The sequence below is a fragment of the Saimiri boliviensis genome, chromosome 19, assembly GCF_048565385.1.
Source record: "Saimiri boliviensis isolate mSaiBol1 chromosome 19, mSaiBol1.pri, whole genome shotgun sequence".
In the NCBI taxonomy this organism is placed as follows: Eukaryota; Metazoa; Chordata; class Mammalia; order Primates; family Cebidae; genus Saimiri; species Saimiri boliviensis.
The window spans coordinates 22,220,697-22,245,603 of record NC_133467.1 but is presented as its reverse complement, the minus strand read 5'-3'; the positions used below and the strand labels follow the sequence as shown (position 1 = coordinate 22,245,603).

At 41.6% G+C, this 24,907-nt stretch overlaps 1 protein-coding gene across 1 annotated transcript in view; it reads left to right on the top strand.

Annotated features, from left to right (window-relative positions):
* Window positions 1-653: 653 nt before the first annotated feature.
* Window positions 654-24,907, top strand: part of FMO4 (flavin containing dimethylaniline monoxygenase 4) — a 33,910-nt gene continuing 9,656 nt past the window's right edge. The window contains exons 1-6 of the mRNA XM_003925374.4: window positions 654-2,232; window positions 8,892-9,031; window positions 12,395-12,583; window positions 13,854-14,016; window positions 22,467-22,609; window positions 23,517-23,716. Coding sequence (XP_003925423.3) covers window positions 8,900-9,031; window positions 12,395-12,583; window positions 13,854-14,016; window positions 22,467-22,609; window positions 23,517-23,716 — 827 coding nt within the window. The 5' untranslated portion in view covers window positions 654-2,232; window positions 8,892-8,899. The remainder of the gene's footprint in view (window positions 2,233-8,891; window positions 9,032-12,394; window positions 12,584-13,853; window positions 14,017-22,466; window positions 22,610-23,516; window positions 23,717-24,907) is intronic.

Sequence of the window (24,907 nt, the reverse complement as noted above, 5' to 3'; positions counted from 1 at the left end):
GGCTCAAGCCTGTAATCCCAGCACTTTGGGAGGCCGAGGCGGGCGGATCACAGGGTCAAGAGATCGAGACCATCCTGGTCAACATGGTGAAACCCCGTCTCTACTAAAAATAAAATAAAAAAAAATTAGCTGGACATGGTGGCGCGTGCCTGTAATCCCAGCTACTCAGGAGGCTGAGACAGGAGAATTGCCTGAACCCAGGAGGCGGAGGTTGCGGTGAGCCGAGATCGCGCCATTGCACTCCAGCCTGGGTAACAAGAGTGAAACTCCGTCTCAAAAAAAAAAGAAAAGAAAAGAAAAGAAAAGCAGAGAAAAAATTAGCTGGGCATGGTGGTATGTGCCTGTGGTTCCAGCCACTTAGAAAGTTGTGGTGAGAGGATCACTTCTGCTCAGGTGGTCAAGGTTGCAGTGAGCCATTATCTCGCCACTGCACTCCAGCCTGGGCAACAGAGTGAGAAGAATAAGAAGGAGGAGGAAGAGGAGGAGGAGAAGGAGGGAGAGAAGGGGGAGACAGAGTGGGGGGAGGGGAGGGAGAGGGAAAGAAGGAGGAGAAGGAGAAGGAGAAGAAGGGGGGAAGATGGGGAGGGGAGGAGGAGAAGAAGAAGGAGGAGAACTGGGGAAGAGGAGGGAAGGAGGGGAGGGGAGGTGGGAAAGGATGGGGGGAGGAGAAAAAGAAGAAGAGGCAGCAATATATTGGTGTTCATTAATGAAAACTGTTCTTTCAACTTTTCTGTGGGCTTGATACTTTTTTTTCTTGTTTTAAAATATATTTTGAAGCACTGTGGTTTTTTTGTTTTTTTTTGTTTAAAAACTGGGATACCTGTGCAGAACGGGCAGGTTTGTTACATAGGTGGTTTGCTGCATCTATTGACCCATTCTCTAAGTTCCCTTCCCTCATCCCCCACCTCACAACAAGCCCGAGTGTGTGTTGTTCCCCACTCAGTGTCCATGTGTTCTCATTGTTCAACTCCCACTTATGAGTGAGAACATGCGGTGTTTGGTTTTCTATTCCTGTGTTAGGTTGCTGAGGATGATGGCTTCCAGCTTCATCCATGTCCCTGCAAGGACATGATCTCATTTCTTTTTATGGCTGCATAATATTCCATATTTTTCAAAAAATATATATTTGCTCTCAACAGAAGATTTTATACTAAAATCTGTATTTGCAGTTTTTACTGAAAAGATCCTAAGGCCTGGCCTTATCAGGCTCATTTTCTCAAATAGCAACATTTAGCTGAATTGAATAGACAGAGAATATGCCTTCCAGTCAGATTGTATCTGGCCCACTTTCCTCGTTTATGTTACACTCCTCACTCCTGTAGCCATTTGCATTTGTGACTCTTGGTTTAGAAAGTTTTCAGTGAACCATGCTGGAAACGCCCCTAAACACAAGACCTAAAGATGGTCTGTTATGTCATCTTCCAGGCACACAGTGGGAGAAAAAAATGATACCTACTAAGTACTCTATTACTGCCACAGCTTCTATAATTACTACATTTCTTGTGCCCTAGGTTAATATCTAAAAATAGCTTTATGCTTTCTCCAACACGTTTCACCAGCTCCCTCTGCAGATCCAATCTGAAGGATAAAACAGCTTAAATTCCTTGTAAGTCCTGAACTTTAAAATCATATTTCTGGAGTTGGAGAACTCCAGACATGAAAGAACTTGATGAGGTAGTGGACATCTAAATTACTTTCTCCTTTGGACAGCTCCTATGGTAATTCAAGCAGGAGTCAAGTTGTAGAAGTTTGTTTCCAAAAGTAGAACTGTTTCACTGAGAAAAGCTGTGATTTGAGGTGATTTGGCGCCCTCTACAGACTACAATGGCAAGAGTGATGCTATCATTTGCTTCCCATAAGTTTTAGGGGTTTGCCGAAACTGTGACGTTGAAGAGGGTGGGGGAAAGGGGCAGGAATGGTTTACGTTCTGCCAATCCAACAGCTGTATTCTAATTCAACATTTGGCCCTCCCTTAAGATCAGGGAAGTATCACGCTTGCCTCCTACACAACTTTTTTTTCCTTGTGCTTTCTGTTGTTAACCAGCATAACAGGAAAGACGAGCAGCTTTTGTTTTAAACTGAGGGCACTTTTATCGAAGTCCTCATTCGGTTTATTTTTCTTTTAGAATAAAGGATTTGAGTTTTAAGCCTTAAAAAAAGGACACACACTCTCCTTGCCTGTTTGACTTTGAGAATAATTTAAGTCAAAGAATCTGCTCTATGCTAACCAAGGTAAGTGTCCTGGATTTTTTTTTTTTTTTTTTTTTAATGGGGAAGTGATCCAGAAACTGCTTTCTCACAGGATGAATGTTCTCCTTGGAATGTGTGTTCCTAAAGAATGAATGTGATTGTCTTCTTTTGGGGTATCGTGACTAAGGTTAAAGCAAGAGAATTAAGGAGAATGTCAGGAAGCAAAGGGAAGTTGTAAGGAAGCAAAGTTATGTTGTTGATAGAATCATCCAAAAGAAAGGTGTCAGTGAGATAAACAGAGTCATGCGACTTTCAGTGACTCTAGGCTCACCTCTGATTGAGATGGAAATGTCAGCCATTGGAAAACACAAAATACCCCACAGACGGTGTGAAAGGAAATTCTGTAACAAAGTAAGAGCATGGTAGGGTGATGATAAGAAACATAAAATGATCAAATTCCAAATTTGAAGAAATCATAATTGATTACATAATTTGCAAATCACCCAAGTCTTTCCATGTCTCATAAAGGATTCCTACATTAGCTGGTCAGTCAGGGATGGGGTGGGGTTTTCCCATTGTACAAAGATCTAGTTCAATAGATCAGGCTCCTTTCTGCCAAGGGACTAAATACACACAACCTGTGGCCTGAATGGTGGCTAACGCCTGTAATCCCAGCACTTTAGGGAGCTAAGGCAGGCAGATCACTTGAGGTCAGGAGTTCCAGACCAGCCTGACCAACATGGTGAAACCCCATCTCTACTAAAAATACAAAAGTTAGCCAGGCATGGTGGCGCATGCCTGTAGTCTCAGCTACTCAGGAGGCTGAGGCAGGAGAATCACTTGAACCTGGGAGGCAGAGGTTGCAGTGAGGGGAGATTGTGCCACTGCACTCTAGCCTGGAAGAGAGTGAGACCCCATCTCAAATAAATAAATAAATATAAGCAACCTTTGAGCAATCAAGTACCTTATAAAGTTCACTTTATAGTTTACAGAGTTTGCATACACATGTTCTCCCAGTCCTTCAAGCCTGCAGTATTCTGGCCTACCTTTGAATTCATATCTTTGTTGTTGGTTTTTGTTTTGTTTTGTTTTGGTACCAATTACTTGGTTTTCAGACATAAGAACAGTTTTTTCAAGCTAGAAGGAAACAAAGAGAAAGCCACTTGAACCCTCTGTTTTACAAATGTGGAAGTACTGGCTCAGAGAAATCAAGAATTTTGTCCAGGGTTACAAGCTGGTTAGAGGCAGAAGCAGAACTAGAACTCAGATTTCTCAATTTCCAGTTCACTCACTACCTTCCTTTACTGACTTAAGGCAAAATTTAAAATGGTTGTTCCCATTCAGAAATGTACAGTCTGTAAATATGGATTAATTTTAAAAGGTGCAAATTCCCAATTTGTTTCCACTGCCTGTAAAGTCTCTAAATCAGTCCTTAAAGTGTTTTTGCCCAGCAGCTAGTTAACCCAGAGCCCACTCTGTGTCACTAACTAGGTCTCTGGGCAGCGATAAACAGGCCAGGAGAATGCAAGTATTCGTGCCTAGAGCATACTTAGGCTTAGGACTTAGCACAAGGTAACATCAGCCTCTCCATATACAACATCTTAAGAGCAGTCACTGTCTTTTATTATTATTATTATTATTTCTAAGACTTTACCACTATTTCTTAGTGTCAGGGTCTTCATCATCTTCAGGGCCCCACACTTGGCTCAGTACCAGCCAAGTAGCTACACTTAGAAGTACCTAGGGCATATTTGTTGAATGAATTAATTTGCTGCCAGTCTATTCACATCAGTACATTCTTCACTTCGGCAATTCAGTTAGCAGCCATTTCTTATGTTATTATTGCAGAGATAGAGCACAGCAGAGATCTTCCAGCCCCAGGCCTCTACCTAGTGGCCTGGAAATTCAAGTGTTCTTATTGGTGGTGGCCATTTATTTCTGGTTAGAAGCTACCCAAACCTCCTACTCCTCAATTCAAAGGAAATCGCCTGCTCCTTTCCAAACTTGTTGATAAATTTTATCTGTGTGAACTGTCCTTTCTAAGGAGAAGAGAAGGAAGAAAGGAGACATGTAGGGAGGTAGAGAATGAATACTGAGTAAATATTTGTGCAAGGCACTTTTTTATGTAAGTAATATCATATTTTCTAAAACCCAAGCAATCCTTCAACACTGATATTTTTCTTATTTTACAAATAATATATCTAAGCGTGTTTCAGTAGGTTGCTCAGGGTCATATGGCTAGTTGGTATCTGAGAAAGTTCCAGCCCAATTCTGCTGTCTCCAAAATCCATTTTCATTGCATCCCATATAGCTCTCCCAACTAAATAGGGACTCCCAAATAAAAAATCTAAGAGGAAAAATGATACATTTTGTAATAGATAATGAAGCCAAGTATGGCAATCTCAGCCTCACAAAGGGCAAAGTAGCAAATTGACATTTGGAAATTGACAGCCCTAGGAAATTGCAAGTTCATGAGTCTGCCTTCATGAGAAGTCTGAGGGTTTCTGGAGGACTCAGGAGTCTTTCTTTACTCCCTGAAGTCAGTGAATTCACTTTGATTCTGTGCCTGGGGCTTCTGATCTGATTAAGAGGCAAGCTACAAAGCCACAGAGAAAAACTTCTCCAGGTCCATCCCAAAGGTGCAGCCGTAAACGTGAGCAAAGACGAAGAGAGGCTTAGTGAGGGGAACCACGGGGTTCCTCAGGCTCTCAGAGGAACAGCAGGTTCACATCTTGGCATCAGATCCTGAAATATCCTGCAAACTCTGCCTCTTATTAGCAGTGTAGCCTTAAGTTGTTTCAAATGAGTATGCTAATTTCCTATTTACTGGTCCTAATAGCTCAAAAAATATACGCTCTCTTGGTTACCCAAGGCAAATATCACTGTGATAGTGACTTGAGACTGCAGAAATCATACAGGAATAGATCTCTCCTCAAAAAAATACTGTATCTTCAAAGGCAAAGTGAAATGAGTTACATAGATTTCGTAAAACAGCAGAATACTTGGAGGTCTCAACTAATGTTTGTGTGTCATCTGAAATGGCCAAGGGGGTTGCAGGGGAAAACAGTGCTTGCAGCTAAGTCTACATGACATATTAAGGGCCTCAGTGTGACATAAACTTTGCTTACTAGAATTAAACTCAGCTTATCTGATTGAGACAAAAGCAATGTGAGATGTGCAGAAGCCTAAACAATAAAATCCAGAAAAGCTGGTAAAAACTGGTCCTCTATCCCCATGCGTATGTATGTGTATATCTCCCCCAGTTCCTGCTGACAAGCATGAGCATCCCCATTTCTATCTGACATGGTCTTGGGCTCCAGAATACCCCTTATGACGTTCCTTGAGGACTTTGTTTTCTATTATGGTCAGTCTTGCCTCTCTGCAAGGTTAAGAACCTCCCCTCAACCCATGTAATATCCTTGTTGTATGGCAAGGCATGGCCTTGACCAGCTATTCTTCAGGACTCTAAATGCTTTGAATAAAAACCAACATTTCGGCCGGGCGTGGTGGCTCACGCCTGTAATCCCAGCACTTTGGGAGGCCGAGGTGGGCGGATCACGAGGTCAAGAGATCAAGACCATCCTGGTCAACATGATGAAACCCCATCTCTACTAAAAATACAAAAATTAGTTGGGCGTGGTGGCGCATGCCTGTAGTCCCAGCTACTCGGGAAGCTGAGGCAGGAGAATTGCTTGAACCCAGGAGGTGAAGGCTGCAGCAAGCCAAGATCGCGCCACTGCACTCCAGCCTGGCTCCTGGCAACGGAGCGAGACTCTGTCTCCAAAAAAAAAAAAAAAAAAAAAACTAACATTTCTACTGACTGAAATTCCTAGGATTCAGAGGCACAAAGTGATAGCAAAGAGTCCCTTTGATACTGAGAGATTCTAACATCCCAACAGGATAAAAGTACTGTCTACACTCTCTAATAGTAATACTACAGATTGAGTATCCCTTATCCAAAATACTTGGTACCAGGCAGGGCATGCTGGTTCATGTCTGTAATCCCAGCACTTTGGAAGGTCGAAGCCAGTGGATCACCTGAGGTCAGGAGTTCGAGAACAGCCTGCCCAATATGGTGAAACCCAATGTCTACCAAAAATACAAAAATTAGCCAGGTGTGGTGACGAGCACCTGTAATCCCAGCTACTTGAGATGGGGGCTAGGGCACAAGAATCTCTTGAACCTAGGAGGCAGAGGTTGTAGAGGGCTGAGATTTGAGATTGTGCCACTGAATTCCAGCCTGAGTGACAGAGCAAGACTCTGTCTCAAAAAAACAAAACAAAACAAAACAAAACTTGGGATGAAAAATGTTTCAGTAGGCTGAACATGATGGCTCACTTCTATAATTCTAGCACTTTGGGAGGCCAAGGCAGGAGGATCACTTGAGCCCAGGAGTTCTAGACCAGTCTGGGCAATATGGTGAGACCACATTTCTATAAAAATAATTTTAATTAAAATAAAAAATAAATGTTTCGGATTTCAAGTCTTTTCAGATTTTGGAAAATTTTCATTATACTTACTGGTTGAATATGTCAAATCTAAAATCTGAAATGCTCTAGTGAGCATTTATTTTGAGTTTCATGTACGTATTCAAAAAGTTTTAGATTTTGGAGTATTTCAAATTTTGGATTTGAGGATTTGGGCTGTTCGACCCATAATAGCTAAATTTAGTTGAGCACTTACTATATAGTAGATACACTTCTAAAACCATTCCAACTTTTATCAGTCATTTCATCTTCATAACAACACTTTAAAGTCATCATTATTATTACTTTATTTGTTTGTTGTTGTTTTTTTTTTTTTTTTTTTTTTGAGACGGAGTTTCGCTCTTGTTACCCAGGCTGGAGTGCAATGGCGCAATCTCGGCTCACCGCAACCTCCACCTCCTGGGTTCAGGCAATTCTCCTGCCTCAGCCTCCTGAGTAGCTGGGATTACAGGCACCCGCCACCATGCCCAGCTAATTTTTTGTATTTTTAGTAGAGACGGGGTTTCACCATGTTGACCAGGATGGTCTCGATCTCTTGACCTCGTGATCCACCCGCCTCGGCCTCCCAAAGTGCTGGGATTACAGGCTTGAGCCACCGCGCCCGGCTATTATTACTTTAAAACGGAAGTTTCCTGACCCCTCAAAGAACTTGCTACAGGGGTGTGGCTTGTTTGCATGCTCAAACCCCTTATGGGAGGGGGAGCATGCAGACAGGCAGGTACAGGAGCCAGGGCAAGTGCTTTTGGGCTCCGGCCCCACAGTAGCATCTAGAGGTATGTTAAAATTAATGTTCTTGGCCAGGCATGGTGGTTCACACCTGTAATCCCAACACTTTGGGAGGCTGAGGCAGGTGGATCATGAGGTCAGGAGTTCGAGATCAGTCTGACCAACATGGTAAAACCCCATCTCTACTAAAAATACAAACATTAGCTGGGTTTGGTGGCATATGCCTGTAATCCCAGATACTCGGGAGGCTGAGGCAGGAGAATCACTGGAACTCAGGAGGCAGAGGTTGCAGTGAGCTGAGATCACACCACTGCACTCCAACCTGGGCAACAGAGTGAGACTCTATCTCAAAAAGAAACAAAAAATTAATGCTCTTTTAGCAGTTGCTGTTTACAGACAGCTAAGTATTAACCAGCTCAGTGGAGATTCAGGTGACAGCCTTTTACACCCTGCCCTCTTGGTACCTAGGCCCTTGTCCAAAGTCCAGAAAGAATCAGGTCACATGGACTTGAAGGATGGTGAATGCAGGAATGTTATTGAGTGGTGGAGGTGGCTTTCAGCTGGATAGATGGGGAGCTGGAAAGGAGATGGAATGGGAGATCTTCCCCTGGAGTTTGGCCATCCTGGGCTGATCTCCTTTCCAACCATCCCCAGCTAAACTCCTCTCAACATTAAACAGTCCTCTCCTTCTGTGCCATGCCACTCTGTTCTGCCAGTGGAACTTGGGGTTTATATGGGAACAGGATAGGTACATGGCAGACAAGAGTGGTCTTGGAAAAGGCAACATTTGGATGCAAAACAGGAATACCTGTTCCCATTTAGGGCTGTGGGTTTCCAGGCTTGAGGGTGGGGCCTTTGTCAGGGAACTGCCCTCTTCTACCCAGTATTTCCTTGCCACCTATCCATATCACTATTACTACCATTCACATTTTACAGATGAGGAAACTGAGGCATAGACAAGATAGTTAGCCCAAGATCACACAGTTAATAAGTGTTGAAGCCAAGACTAAATCAAAACAGTCTGATTTCAGAGCCTACATTTTTAAGCAGCATGTGATTCTGCCCCAACTCAAAGATGAAAGAAGGGCATATATATCACTCTAAAAGTTGAGCCTTGGCCGGGCGCGGTGGCTCAAGCCTGTAATCCCAGCACTTTGGGAGGCTGAGGCGGGTGGATCACGAGGTCGAAAGATCGAGACCATCCTGGTCAACATGGTGAAACCCCGTCTCTACTAAAAATACAATAAAACTAGCTGGGTGTGGTGGCGCGTGCCTGTAATCCCAGCTACTTAGGAGGCTGAGGCAGGAGAATTGCCTGAACCGAGGGGGTGGAGGTTGTGGTGAGCCGAGATCGCGCCATTGCACTCCAGCCTGGGTAACAAGAGTGAAACTCCATCTCAAAAAAAAAAAAAAAAGTTGAGCCTTGTGGCGAGGGCTCCCTTCCAACCTTGTTAAATAAAGAAACTCTGCTTGACATTCCTCTAACAGAGCCTACCATGGCCAAGAAAGTTGCAGTGATTGGAGCTGGTGTGAGTGGCCTCTCCTCCATCAAATGCTGTTTGGATGAGGATCTAGAGCCCACCTGCTTTGAGAGAAGTAATGACATCGGGGGACTATGGAAGTTTACTGTACGTGGTTCACATCCTCTCATCTCTATCAATCATGATCTGGCCATTTGCTTTGTCTTTGCTCAGACATGGTGGCTTTAGCCTGCCTTGGTGATCAAGTAAAGGAGTGACTCACTGCGACAACACAAACATGTGCATAATGCAGTGTTAAACACTAGGCAGGATGCGGTCTGTTTGGTGAGAATCTTGAGAATATGCAGACTCGGGTCAGGGACAGTTGGAAGAGAGGAAAAAAGAGTTAAATCTGATAGGTAAGCATAGTATTGGACACTTACTATGATTTCTGGACTGTGGACATTCTAAGACAGAGTAGCAGTGTCACATCAGGCAAACTGAATAGCTTTGCTCAATATAAAACAGATTACACTCCAGGGAGAATGGAAGTTGACAACAGGGAGTGGAATCACAACACCCAGACATTGCTCAGGTCTTTGGGAACAGAACTGGCAAGAATGAGTCAGGACCCCAGACCTTGGAAGGTCTTGGGGAAGGGATAGTTTTTGCTGTCACATTTTCAGAATAGAAAGAACTCAGGCACTAAACAATCCTTCTTAGAAGTGGGATATTTAGGCCAGGTGTGGTGGCTCACACCTGTAATCCCAGCACTTTGGGAGGCCGAGGCAGGTGGATCACCAAGTCAGGAGATCAAGACCATCCTGGCCAACATGGTGAAACCCCATCTCTACTAAAATACAAAAACCTTAGCTGGCATGGTGGCACGCACCTGTAGTCACAGCCGCTCAGGAGGCTGAGGCAGGGGAATCACTTTAACCCAGGTGGCAGAGGATACTGTGAGCTGAGAGTGTGCCACTGCACTACAGCCTGAGCGACAGAGCAAGACTCCATCTCAAAAAAAGAAAAAAAAAGAGAGAGAAGTGGAATATTTAGCCTCAGAGGCTACACTCAGGTCCAGGCCACCTGTTAGGTGACCTGAGTGTCAGAAAGTGGGGATGAAATTGGTTAAATACCACCTGCCTCTGGTCAGGATTGGTGCTGGTTACTGGAAGTAGCAGGGTGTTTAGTAGAAACTGAGGGATCTGCTCCAGTGGTGAAGTATAAGAAGGTATCAGAAGGTTTATGCCTGTAATCCTGGCACTTTGGGTGGCTGAGGTGGGAGGATCACTTGAGGCCTGGAGCAAAACCAGCATGGACAACATAGCAAGACCCCCTCTCTACAAAAAATAAATTTTTTTTAAAAAGCAACAAAAAAATAAGATGGAAGCTAGGCAGGCCCACGTACTAAATGCTGTAGGCAAAAAGGAGAATGACATTCATTCAGCAGGAGGAATGACAGAAGCTTTCATAGAAGACATATTGTTTGCTATTAATAGATCTCTGATGGATGGTGAATAAAACAGAATAAGCAACTACATATAAGCAGAAGTAATCATAACCCTAGGATTAAGTATACTAGGAGAAAAAAAACTTTGTCCGGTATGTTGTCAACCTCATCAAGCCACCAAATGTTCATATGGAAGGAAAATATTAGATGAGGCTTCTGTAGCTTCTTCTATTTGACCCCATAGTTGGTTTTCTTCTTCTATTCTAAAGTAATACAGATTAATTTTAGAAAACAATCTTGAGTTAAACAAATAGGGGGAAAAATGAAAAATATATATTAAGTATAGTAACAATACTGACAAGTTAATACTATTAAAATTTCAATGTAATTTCTCTCAGTCATATATACAGTTGTCTCTTGGTGTCTGGTGGGGTTTCAGTATCTCTTTGGTTTTGCTGTGAATACCAAACTTTACAAATGCTCAAGTTCCTAATATAAATGGTGTAATATTTGTATATAGCCTATACACATCCTCCTGGATATTTAAAATTTTCTCTAGATTACTTATAATGCCTAATACAATGTAAATGCTATGTAAATAGTTGTTACACTGTAATGTTTAGGGAATAATGATGAGGAAAGAAATATGTGCATGTTCAGAACAGATGGAACCATCCTTTGTTTTTACCAAATATTTCCCATCCTTAGTTGATTGAATCCGTGGATCTAGAACCTACAGAAACAGAGGGCCAGCTTTACTATTTTTTTTCAAAAATGTTATTATAATATTAATTTTCATTCATTCAACAAGTACTTATCACGTCCTTCTGCCAGGGCACAATGATGAGCAAGGTAGATTGGGACCCTGCCCTGTAGTCCAGTGGGAAACAGAAACAGTAAACAGGGAATTACAACACAGTGTCATCAGGTTTGTGGTAGAAGTACAGGATGCGGCAAGGCCACATCAACTACCTTATGCAGCTCTGCTGAGTCATGGATGACTTCTTAGAGAAGGTGACAGCTAAGAAAGAGGCTTAAGGGAGAAACAGAGATTAGCTTCAGCCACAGAAGTTCACTGGTGTCTTTAATATAGCCCTGTTTGTTTTGTTATTTTGTTTTCAAGTGATGGAGATTGAATCAAAACAAGTTGAGGACTTAATGAAAAAACAGAGGCTACAGTAAATGATTCTTTTATGAAAATTGAGATAAGATGGAGAGAGACAAGGCTGAAGGGGACATAGGTTGAGAGGACGATTTGTTTTGTTTTTAAAATTAGAGTATTTTGTGCTGATGAAAAGGAAACAATAAAAAAAGGTAGCTTGGGAATATATGGAGACAATAATGAGAAAAATTAGTAAGGTATTCCCTGAGGAAAGGCAAAAAGGAAGATGTCCAGAGCATGAGTGGAGGGAGTAGCCATGCTAATGGAAGAAGGAAAGATAAATGAGACAGGTCATGAGCCCTGAATTCATGGAAATGCTGAAGGACAGTGTTAGTCTTGGAGAGCCCTTTTAAATTTGGTTAGCTTCTTCGTGGTTTGAAAAATATATTGAATTTAATTACTCAATCCTACCAATGATTTCTGGTAATTATAGCATAGGGACATAATGACGGGTTTCCTGGAACTCTTTGAAATGACAAATGGTGGCTGGGTACAGTGGTTCATGCCTATAATTCAGGTACTTTGGGAGGCCAAGGTGGATGGATCACTTGAGGCCGGGAGTTCAACACCAGCCTGGCCAACATGCTGAAATCCCATCTCTACTAAGAATACAAAAATTAGCCAGGCATGGTGGCACACACCTGTAATTCCAACTATTTGGGAAGATGACGCAGGAGAATCAATTGAACCTGGGAGGCAGAGGTTGCAGTGAGTCGGGATCGTACCACTGCACTCCAGACTGGGTGACAGAGTGAGACCCTGTCTCAATCAATCAATCAATAGCAATAAATAAAATTATAAATGGAACATTAATTGCTATGACAGCCCCCCTCAGTGAGGCTAGTGTGAGCCACCATGATCTCTGTTCTCTTCTTCCTATCTCCATTATCCCAACAAGCTAACTATGCCTTCACCACAGGAATCTTCCAAAGATGGGATGACCAGGGTTTATAAGTCATTAGTGACAAACGTCTGCAAGGAAATGTCATGTTACAGTGACTTCCCTTTCCAAGAAGATTATCCCAATTTCATGAACCATGAAAAATTTTGGGACTATCTCCAAGAATTTGCTGAGCACTTTGACCTTCTAAAATACATTCAGTTTAAGGTAAGACACTTTGTGTTATGAAAGATGAGTAGATAGGGGCTGGCCTGTTCAGCAATTTAATGAAAATTGGATGCTTAAAGTAATATTTTTCTTGATTTTATCCCTAAATAAATAGAAAGATAATAAAGATTTCTCACTCCAGCTGCTGCTCAAGTTTTACGCAAATAAATCATTAAAATACTGAATCTGGGATGGGCACAGTGGCTCATGCCTGTAATCGCAACACTTTGGGAGGCCTAGGCTGGCAGATCATGTGAGGTCAGGAGTTTGCAACCTGCCTGGCCAATATGGTGAAACTCCGTCTCTACTAAAAATACAAAACTTAGTGTGGTGGTGCGCACCTGTGATCCCAGCTTTTCAGGGGGCTGAGGCACGAGAATTGCTTAAACCAGGGAGGCGGAGGTTGCAGTGAGCCAAGATCCTGCCACTGCACTCTAGCCTGGGCCACAGAGTGAGACTGTGTCTCAAAAATAAAATAAAATAACAAACATAACATAACATACTGAATTTGCTGACTGCTCCTCTAAATGCTAGACTCTCATTCAGGATGAAATTTTGAATTTTTTTAAAAGAGAAAAAAAGGGCCGGGCGCGGTGGCTCAAGCCTGTAATCCCAGCACTTTGGGAGGCCGAAGCGGGTGGATCACGAGGTCAAGAGATCAAGACCATCCTGGTCAACATGGTGAAACCCCGTCTCTACTAAAAATACAAAAAATTAGCTGGGCATGGTGGCGTGTGCCTGTAATCCCAGCTACTCAGGAGGCTGAGGCAGGAGAATTGCCTGAACCCAGGAGGCGGAGGTTGCGGTGAGCCGAGATCGCGCCATTGCACTCCAGCCTGGGCAACAAGAGCGAAACTCCGTCTCAAAAAAAAAAAAAAAAAAAGAGAGAGAAAAAAAGAATTTTGTTCATGAAGCCCATTGGGAAAAAACAACTAGAAGTCTGAACCACAGAAATTATAATAGGGCAAAACTAATTTTCCTGAATTTTCCAAGCATCAGGCATTGTAACTCATCTCTTTCTCACCAGGAATAAAAAGTGACTGTTTTTTCCTTCCATTGAAAGATTCAAATGTCTCATGTCAAAGTCTACATTGCCACCTTTGTGAGATTGCATAAGTTACTTAACTTCTCTAGAAAGGTAATAAATCAATATTAATAGACTTCCTATCATGGGGCTTGGCCTACATAAAGTAACAGACAGGGTTACCACACCAGTCACTGCATAAAGTCCAAAGATGGTGAGAAGTGAGTGTTTGTCTTTCACTTTTAGACCACTGTGTGCAGCATAACAAAGCGTCTGGACTTCTTCACAACTGGTCAGTGGGATGTTGTCACAGAGACAGAGGGCAAGCAGAATAGAGCTGTCTTTGATGCTGTCATGGTTTGCACTGGACATTTCCTGAATCCTCATTTACCTTTGGAAGCCTTTCCTGGTGAGCCATTTTTACCTGAGACCATGCCTACTTATCTGGGTTCTTCTAGAAGTAAACTTTAATTTGCAGTTGGAAATACCTCCCCATGATTATAGACAGCTTTATATTCACTCTCAAAAATAATATATGCAAAATTACTTTAAAAGGTGTATAAAGCAATATGAAGGTGTCAGGTCTTATTTACTTATTAATATAAATGTCATTATTATTGTTTAAGCTTTCTAATGTGTGTATAATTCAAATTCGGTGATCACAAAAGGCTCAGAACAACAGATCTGTCATGAAAAAGAACAAGCTTTGATTTTGGGAACTGAATTACAGGTAATTTGAATCAGGACTGGCCTGTAATAGAAGAACTTATAGAAAGTGAAAGTATATAATTTTTTTAAAAGAAACAAACCAGAAATTAAACATGCAAAGCAATATATCCAACCTTAGCTAGCATTGGAGGTTACTGGACAAAAAAAATTTAAAAGTGAAAAAAAAGCAATGTATTCACCCTTCAAAACAGTCAACACAATAATCATACAATTATTTGGCCAGACGCAGTGATTCATGCCTGTAATCCCAGTACTTTGGGAGGTCAAGGCAGGGAGATCATTTGAGGCTAGGAGTTGGAGACCAGCCTGGCCATCATGGTGAAACCCTGTCTCTGCTAAAAATACAAAAATTAGCTGGATATGGTGGCTCACGCCTGTAATCCCAGCTACTCAGGAGGCTGAGGCACAAAAAACTGCTTGAACCCAGGAGGTGGCGGTTGCAGTGAGCCAAGATCATGCCACTGCACTTCAGCCTGGGCCAGAGTGAGACTCTGTCTCGAAAATAAATGAACGAATAAATAAATAATCACACAACTCTTAAACCAGGGCTATTTAGAAAAAGGAGTTTTAGAAAATTCCTTTTGGAAATGCTTTTGACCATGACAGCATATTCTTTTTTTTTTTTTTGAGACGGAGTTTCGCTCTTGTTACCCAGGCTGGAATGCAATGGCTCGATCTCGGCTCACCGCAACCTCTGCCTCCTGGGTTCAGGCAATTCTCCTGCCTCAGCCTCCTGAGTAGCTGGGATTACAGGCACGCGCCACCATGCCCAGCTAATTTTTTGTATTTTTAGTAGAGACGGGGTTTCACCATGTTGACCAGGATGGTCTCAATCTCTCGAACTCGTGATCCACCCGCCTCGGCCTCCCAAAGTGCTGGGATTACAGGCTTGAGCCACCGCCCCCGGCCGACAGCATATTCTTTTTAATATACTCATGATTGTTAAATTGCCATCATCTGGGGTCAAAACTGATTATTTGAAAAGCCAAAAGCTATTCAAATTCAGTTGAGGTAAATAAAATTAATCAATTGACGGTTACTAAAATGTAAAAAAGCTACTCCTGTTACAAAATTAGTGGCCCTAAAGGCAATTGAATAGGTGAGTTTTTGGAATTTCTTATAGGAATTTAAAGAACTTTTGAAGAAGGGAAACTATGAATAATAAACATGCAAATGTTGGCAAAATATATGAAAATACAACTTATAAACGTAATCACAAGTTGACAAAATAGCCTATTCAAAAAAAATGTATTTAGGAATCAAGTGAAAAAAATTTTTTTTTCTTTTTTTTGAGATGGAGTTTCGCTCTTGTTACCCAGGCTGGAGTGCAATGGCGCAATCTCGGCTCACTGCAACCTCCGCCTCCTGGGTTCAAGCAATTCTCCTGCCTCAGCCTTCCGAGTAGCTGGCATTACAGGCATGCACCACCATGCCCAGCTAGTTTTTGTATTTTTAGTAAAGAAGGGGTTTCGCCATGTTGACCAGGATGGTCTCGATCTCGTGACCTCGTGATCAACCCGCCTCGGCCTCCCAAAGTGCTGGGATTATAGGCGTGAGCCACCGCCCCCGGCCTTCAAGTGAAAATTTAATACATAATTTTTCAAAGAAACAATGTTATAAATGGTGGTTGGCTTCAGGCTTGCTGATGATCTGGAGGCTAAACACACAACTGTACAATACTAAACGATATAAAAACACTTCATAACATTTTCTTTTTTTTTTTTTTTTTTTTTTGAGACGGAGTTTTGCTCTTGTTACCCAGGCTGGAGTGCAATGGCGCGATCTCGGCTCACCGCAACCTCCGCCTCCTGGGTTCAGGCAATTCTCCTGCCTCAGCCTCCTGAGTAGCTGGGATTACAGGCATGTGCCACCATGCCCAGCTAATTTTTTTGTATTTTTAGTAGAGACGGGGTTTCACCATGTTGACCAGGATGGTCTCGATCTCTTGACCTCGTGATCCACCCGCCTCCGCCTCCCAAAGTGCTGGGATTACAGGTTTGAGCCACCGCGCCCGGCTTTCATAACATTTTCTATGGAAACTGTGCCATAAATGCCAACTATTGATATGGATACTTTTGGAATTTATTGTCTTTTCAATTTTGGGATTGTTTACCCTTTATTTCACACTACATTCAGTTCCACATAGACTATATATATATATATATATATATATTTTTTTTTTTTTTTTTTTGAGACAGGGTCTTATTCTACTGTATTGCCTGAGCTGGAGTGCAGTGGTGCCATCTTGGCTCAGTCCAGCCTCAGCCTCCTGGGCTGAAGCATCTTCCTGCCTCAGTCTCCAGAATAGTTGGGACTACAGGTATATGCCATTACACCCAGCTCATTTTGTATTTTTTGTAGAGATAGGGTCTTGCCATCTTGCCCAGGCTGGTCTCAAACTCCTGGACTCAAGGGATCCGCCTGCTTTGTCCTCCCAAATACTGAGATTACAGGACTATCACTTTTTAAGATTCCTTTTCTGCTTTTAACTAACCACCACAGTATCTTTCACAAATAGCTTTAGGACCCCTGTTGAAATGAATGCTTTACTTGAGACCATGAACCATTTTCTGCATAGAAAGTATCAGGGCTATTTCTACACTATTTTAAAAAATCCATAGAAATCACAAGCTTTGTCCATAACGTGTCACTACAACTGTTTGAAAGTTGACATTGTAACACATGCATACCCTTTTAAAAAATCTATATTATCAACTTAAAGGAAGAAGCTGAGGCACAAAATATTATTTCAAAGAGTTTACTTGAGTCAAAATATAATTTTAAAGAGTTTCCTTGAGGATAGCTGCTTGGGAAACATTTCCAAGTTGCCTTAAGAAGTACTCTGTTCAGCCTTTGTTACCAGCAGGTTTTTAAAGGGAACAGAGACAGGAGTGCACAGATACAAAGTTGTTTGACAGGAATTCTCATTAATTTACAGAATTAGCATTGATTAGTCATTAACTGTACATTTTTGAACTATAGACTATGAGTTATGGCATCCAGTGTATGGCGTTGTCAGGTTAATTTATGGCAGCTTGATGTCAGTAAGTCTAGAGCCCAAATAGCAACTGGCTTCACGTGGTGATTACTTAACTCAAGATAGGGAGTGACATGTGATTGCTGTCAAATTTCAAAGCCTCTTTCGTCCTGATAACTTAAAAGGGGCTTGCATTCCTGAGGTAAAGTTTCTTTTCTTTCCGGTATAAATTGACTTTTGCTGTGTTCCTGAATTAGTAGTTTTAATTTATCAAATATATATAGATTTTTATTTTCTGGCACTGCATTGACATAAACATTAACTCAGAACTACCTATACATTCTACAGTTTTTCTTCTTCAAAATGTAATTACAGAAAATCCATCATTTGCAAGGCAATATGAGAGATATAAAACCCATGAGCAAAGTGGAGCCCTCCAGTAAGTTCCTGCCAGCAAAACCTCATTAAGTGCCTCAATGTCCCATTCTCTAACGCTTTTGATGCATATTCTATTCCCACTTCTTGGAAACTTCTTCATGCTCCCCTTTTCCAATTTCTAATCATCCTTAAAAAAATTCTTGCTTTAAGAAAATCTCCTTCAAATGCCTTCACTGGCTCAGTCCAGGCTGGACATCCCATTGGAGCCATCATAATGCCTCCTCTTCTGGGAGGGAGTATAGTATCACGCCTAACAGCTGAGCTCCAGAATCAGACATCCTGAGTTCCCATATGGGCTCTGCTATTTACTGTACGGTCTTGGGCAGGGTTTTTGGTTTCTTTGGTTGGTTGGTTTTTGGTTTTTGGTTTTTGGTTTTTTTGCACTGCAATCTCACTGCAAAACAAAAACAAACAGGGAAGTTAAGCAATTTGCCCAGGGATTTTTTTGTCTCAATCTCAGCTTTGACAAAATTGAATAATACTGTGGTCCACTCTATGGGGTTGCTCTGTGATTTAAATTTGTTAATACAGGCCAGGTGTAGTGGCTCATGCCTGTAATCCCAGCACTTTGGGAGGCCAAGGCAGGCAGATCTTTTAAACTCAGGAGTTCGAGACCAGCCTGGGTAATATGGTGAAACCCTGTCTCTACTAAAAATACAAAAATATTAGCCAAGCACAGTGGCATGCACATGTAGTCCCAGCTACTTGGGGGGCTGAGGCAGGAGGATCACATGAGCCCAGGATGCAGTTACAGTGAGCTCTGACGGAGCCACCGCACTCCAGCCTGGGTAACAGAGCTAAACCCTTTCTCAGTAAATAAATAAGTAAAATTTTAAACATGTATAAAGCCCTTAGAGGCCTGGGACTAGCATAGGAAGGGCTAAATAGTTGTTAGCTATTTTCTGTTTTCTTATATCCTCATTAAAGGATACATTATCTATCTATCTATCTATGTATTTATTTATTTAGAGACAGAGTTTCACTCTTGTTGCCTAGGCTGGAGTACAATGGGGCAATCTTGGCTCACTGCAACCTCCGCCTCCTGGGTTCAAGTGATTCTCCTGCCTCACTCTCCCAAGTAGCTGAGATTGCAGGCTCCTGCCACCAAGCCCAGCTAATTTTTTTTTTTTTTTTTGTATTTTTAGTAGAGACAGTGTTTCACCATGTTGGCCAGGCTGGTCTCAAACTCCTGACCTCAGGCAATCCACCTGCCTTGGCCTCCCAAAGTACTGGGATTACAGGCATGAGGCACCACGCCAGTCCTAGACAACAAATTCTGAGGGTATGGGTCGGGTGCGGTGGCTCACACCTATAATTCCAGCACTTTGGAAGGCTGAGGTGAGCAGATTACTTGAGGTCAAGAGTTTGAGACCAGCCTAGACAACATGGAGAAACACCGTTTCTACTAAAAATACAGAAATTAGCTGGACGTGGTGGTACACACCTGTAACTCCAGCTACTCAGGAGGCTGAGACAGGAGAATCACTTGAACCTGGGAGGGGAGGTTGCAGTCGAGATCATGCCATTGCACTCTAGCCTGGGTGACAGAGCAAGACCCTGTCTCAAAATAAAAGTTCTTTGAGGGTAGAGAACTTTTGTCCTCGCATTTCTTAGACCTAGCATAGCACCTTGGACATTGAAAGTGTTGAAAGAACAGGCTATGTAAGGTATCAGCTAAGTTTTTCCTTTAATATCCCTGCAGACTGATCGGTGGGGCTTGTCCTTCCTTTGCCTCTTAATGAAATCTCAAGCAGTTTTCTACTTATTCTCAGATAATGTAATGTCCTCTAATCACTTTAAGTCACACACAAAAAATCTTTTTTTCATAACTAAAATGTGCTTTTCAAGCAATAGTCAAAATTTGCAGCTGCATGTAATGTTAAAGCTTCTCCCTTCTACCATCTGACACCTGCTATGAGCTGACAGCAGTGGCAAGAAGAGATGGTGTGCTTGATTTCCTTCTTCCTCTGCCATCCTCTCCCCACAAACTCTAAACCCATCAGCATATATAATCCAACAGTGGGAGAAATACTTGCTGTCAGTGCGGCCACCATTCCCCAAAGGCAGTCCCATTCACACCCTTCCAAGCACCAGTCTTTGTGCTCTGTACACACCAAGCATCAAGGTCTCACTCAGAGTGGTCTCCCTGAAGCCCCTCACACCTGGCTCCATGTCAACAAGACAGAAAATGCCACAGCATTTTAGTGATACCTGTCAATTTCCAACTCCAAGCCACTTCAACCTCAACCATTTTAGACCCTCAAAGTGAGTGTGAGGCTAAGTAAGGATCACACAACTGGCCTCATACACACAGTTTCTCCAAATTCAACATAGCTGGTTTAGCACCTCACTTGGAATGTGGGAACTATTGTTTAGTGTCCAGCTTTGGGAGCCTCAGTAGGCGAAGAATCATATTAAAACATTTCATTATACAATCTACTTCTTGCCCAGGATGTTCAGCATAGTATATAAGATGTTTCTTATCATTTGTGAGTTTGATTTCCTGAAGCAACTGCTTTAAAAAAGAACACTTGCCGGGCGCGGTGGCTCAAGCCTGTAATCCCAGCACTTTGGGAGGCCGAGGCGGGTGGATCACGAGGTCGAGAGATCGAGACCATCCTGGTCAACATGGTGAAACCCCGTCTCTACTAAAAATACAAAAAATTAGCTGGGCATGGTGGCACGTGCCTGTAATCCCAGCTACTCAGGAGGCTGAGGCAGGAGAATTGCCTGAGCCCAGGAGGCGGAGGTTGCGGTGAGCCGAGATCGTGCCATTGCACTCCAGCCTGGGTAACAAGAGCGAAACTCCGTCTCAAAAAAAAAAAAAAAGAACATTTATATGGAATATAAGATCGCCTATGTTTTTAACAAGGCAGGTTGTAGCTATTCAATAAATGTTACAAAATAAATGAATGAATCAATGACTGAATAGGAGAAGAATGATATATTCTAGAAGAGAATTTTATCTTTGTCCACTGACACTTCAAAGGCACTTGAAGCCTTGGCACGAGAGGCAGTCTAGTCCACAAAGCTGCTGGGCTTCCCTTTCGGATTCTTTTGTCAATGCATCATCTCATCTGTGGTTCTGACCATCACTGGCCTCATCACAATTGTTTCCTCCGTCACTTCGCACAATTTTCACTTTTGCTGCTGCTGCTGCTATAAACACCCTTGCTTCCATTATTCCTACCATTCTTAGTTTATGTGAATCCATGGTTTATGTCTGTTCTCACACTGCTAGTAAAGACACACTCAAAACTGGGCAATTTTCAAAGGAAAGAAGTGTAAATGTCTACAGTTCCACATGGCTCCAGAGGCCTCACAATCCTGGCAGAAGCAAAGAAAGAGCAAAGTCACGTCTTACACAGTGGACAGCAAGAGGGAGCATGTCCAGGGGAAGTCCCCTTCCTAAAAACCATCATATCTCATGAGACTTATTCACTATTAGGAGAACAACATGGGAAAGACCTGCCCCATGATTCATTTTCCTCCCACCAGGTCTCTCCCATGACACATGGGATTTATGGGAGCTACAATTCAAGATTTGGGTGGGGACACAGCCAAACCACGTGAGTCTTTTATGTCTGCCAAGGAGATAATTGCCAAAAATGAATCAAAAGAAGGAAAATGTGTAGTCTTCCTTACATATGTAAATATCATCATAGCTGTGCTTCTATGGACAGATTATTAGGAGCTTCATGAAAGATCAATCAGAAACAAGTATAAATAACATAAGAATAAAACACAAATAAGCATACCCCATGACAACACATCAAGTGTATAATAAAGCATAAAGTATAAGTAACATGAACTTAAATCACAGGAATAATTACTTTGCAAAAGAACTTACCACAGAATTTCTCCTGTAGAAAATTTTAATTGAATCAAAATTTAATGTGTAAACATATATACAAATCACTTTCTGGGAGACCGAGGCAGGTAGATCACGAGGTCAAGAGATCCAGACCATCCTGGTCAACATGGTGAAACCCTGTCTCTACTAAAAATACAAAAAATTAGCTGGGCATGGTGGCGTGTGCCTGTAATCCCAGCTACTCAGGAGGCTGAGGCAGGAGAATTGCCTGAACCCAGGAAGCAGAGGTTGCAGTGAGCCGAGACCACGCCATTACACTCCAGCCTGGGTAACAAGAGCTAAACTCCGTCTCAAAAAACAAACAAACAAACAAACAAATCACTTTTGATAGAATATATCTATTGGGCAAAATAACATGTATCAACAATCTACTTTTTTTGTTTGTTCAAGATCCTTATTCAGTATCCAAATGAAGATGTCAAGTAGGTATTTAGATACAAGTATGGTGGTCCTGGGAGAAACCACAGATGGATATAATATTTGATATAGATGGACTAAAAACAATCTACTTCTTGTCCAGGTTGTTCAACATAGTATACAATAAGAATACACTTATTTTTTGTGAGTTTGATTTCCAGAAGCAACTGTTTTAAAAGGGCACACTCATACGGAATACAAGATTTCCTATGTTTTTAAGGAAGCAGGTTGTACTAAATCTGCATCTGGGCTCACAGCATCCCAGGGGAGAGTGAGGTTATATGCTTCTACTTCCTGCCACTAGCAGCATAAACAAAGGGCTGCCATAGTTGAGGAACTTCCCTTTTTCCACAGACTTATCCCTGCATAGTGGGAAATTATAGCTTTAGATGTTTCAGACTTTCTGATCCTTCACTCCTCTCAGGAATTCATAAGTTTAAAGGTCAGATCCTGCATAGTCAAGAATACAAGATCCCAGAAGTCTTTCAGGGCAAGCGTGTCTTGGTGATCGGTCTTGGGAACACTGGAGGAGACATTGCTGTGGAACTCAGTCGAACAGCGGCTCAGGTACTGAATTAACGCCCCTAATCCCATCATCAGTTATGGTGGCAGGAAAGAAGTATTCAAGACTATAAAGTACATTGGCCAATTTCTAGATTATGCAGAGACAGAATAAGTGAAAGAAACAAAATCCTGAAAATCCTTAAAGCCACTCACAATCCTTTCTGAACTATTTAAAAAGCCACACTACAGAACTGAACCATCTCCAAGAAGGATCTAGGAAAATTGTGTGGATGCCAGACCTCTAAGCATTTTTCAGAAGTGCTCCCTCAGAAACAAGACCTTATGGGCAAATTGCTTCACCCAGGTCAATTATCTTTTTTTTTACACTCCCTTTGTCATTCTGGCAAAATCTCTATGTGAATAGAAAGAGATCGTTTTCCTGAATGTTTCTAAGTTCTCTACTAAAAGTCAGATTTGTACCTTGTTTTGAGATAAAAGCAACCCTTGCACAACAAGTATACATAATGACTTTAGAAAGTCTAACCCCAGATTCACAAATTAGAAATCTATTCCACTGTAGTGTAAATTATAGGATAATGATTAGATCTGGAAAGAATAGATTTTTATTTGAAAATCAGTTAAAATTGCTTTTCCATACCTTCACTTTAAATTCTATTTTACTTACATGTAAAAAATTGCCAGATTCATTCCATGTATCTACAAATATTATACTTCTGTATTTATAATGCTATAAACATAGTAAAATATTTAAGAGATACATAGATCTAGTAAAGTGATTTTGAGAATAATGACAGCAACGGGAACAGATAATCATATGTAGATCTATGTACAAATTCACCAATCCTCTATTGCTATAAGACCAGATTGTAATAATATCATTTGAAACGCACTTAAGAAAACTACTACAAAATGATGGACATATATTTATCCTTCTTGCCTTACTTTTTAGGTACTTCTCAGTACTAGAACTGGCACCTGGGTTTTGGGGCGCTCTTCAGATTGGGGCTATCCTTATAATATGATGATTACAAGAAGATGCTATAGTTTTATTGCACAAGTTCTGCCTTCATGTTTTCTAAACTGGATTCAAGAGAGAAAGTTGAATAAGAGATTTAATCATGAGGATTATGGATTAAGTATTACAAAAGGGTACTTAAATTTTTTTATTAGTAGAAAAATTATTAAATCAATATTTAAGTATTACAAAAGGGTACTTAAATTTTATTAGTAGAAAAATTATTAAATCAATATTTCTCATATTTTATTCACAATTCAAAATGTTCAATAATTATTTTTTTTTCTTTTTTCTTTTTTCTTTTTTTTTTTTTTTGAGACGGAGTTTCGCTCTTGTTACCTAGGCTGGAGTGCAATGGCGCGATCTCAGCTCACCGCAACCTCTGCCTCCTGGGTTCAAGCAATTCTCCTGCCTCAGCCTTCCGAGTAGCTGGGATTACAGGCACGCGCCACCATGCCCAGCTAATGTTTTGTATTTTTTAGTAGAGACAGGGTTTCGCCATGTTGACCAGGATGGTCTCGATCTTGTGACCTCGTGATCCACCCACCTCGGCCTCCCAAAGTGCTGGGATTACAGGCTTGAGCCACCGCGCCCAACTCAAAATGTTCAATAATTCTAACATTGCCCTTGTTTATTCTACTCTAAATCTATTTCCCTAATACAATGTCATCAGGTACCATAGCAGTTCTCGAAATAGTATATTCTCTTTCTGGTAGCAAAAGTAGCAAAATTTTCATTTCCTGCTATTACAAAAATCACATATTTTTGTTGTTGTTGTTGTTGTTGGGGTTTTTTGTGTCGGTGGTGGTGGTGGTGTTTTTGAGATAGGGTTTTACTCCCACCACCCAGGCTAGAGTTCAATGGTGTGATTTCTATTCACTGCAACCTCTGCCTTCTGGGCTTAAGCAATTCTTCTGCTTTAGCCTCCCAAGTAGGTGGGACTACAGGCACAGGCCACCTTGCCCAGCTAATTTTTGTATTTTTTAGTAGAGACGGGGTTTCGCCATGTTGGCGAGGCTGGTTTCGAACTCTTGGTCTCAAGTGATCAACCTGCCTTGGCCTCCCAAACTGCTGGGATTACAGGAGTGAGCCACCCCACCCAGCCGGAATAATATATTTTAATATACATCTGTATAGAGTTGCACATCAGCAAGTAAAAGAAAGCCTTTGGAAAGCATATAAAGTCATTACATGTGATTTTTATTATATACTTGACCCAAATATTTTTCTTTGGTAAGATATTGTTTTTTGTTTTGTTTCATTTTTTGTTTATCCTTGAGATGTCTTTCAACTTATGAGGAAAACTACTGGCAAAGTATGATTTG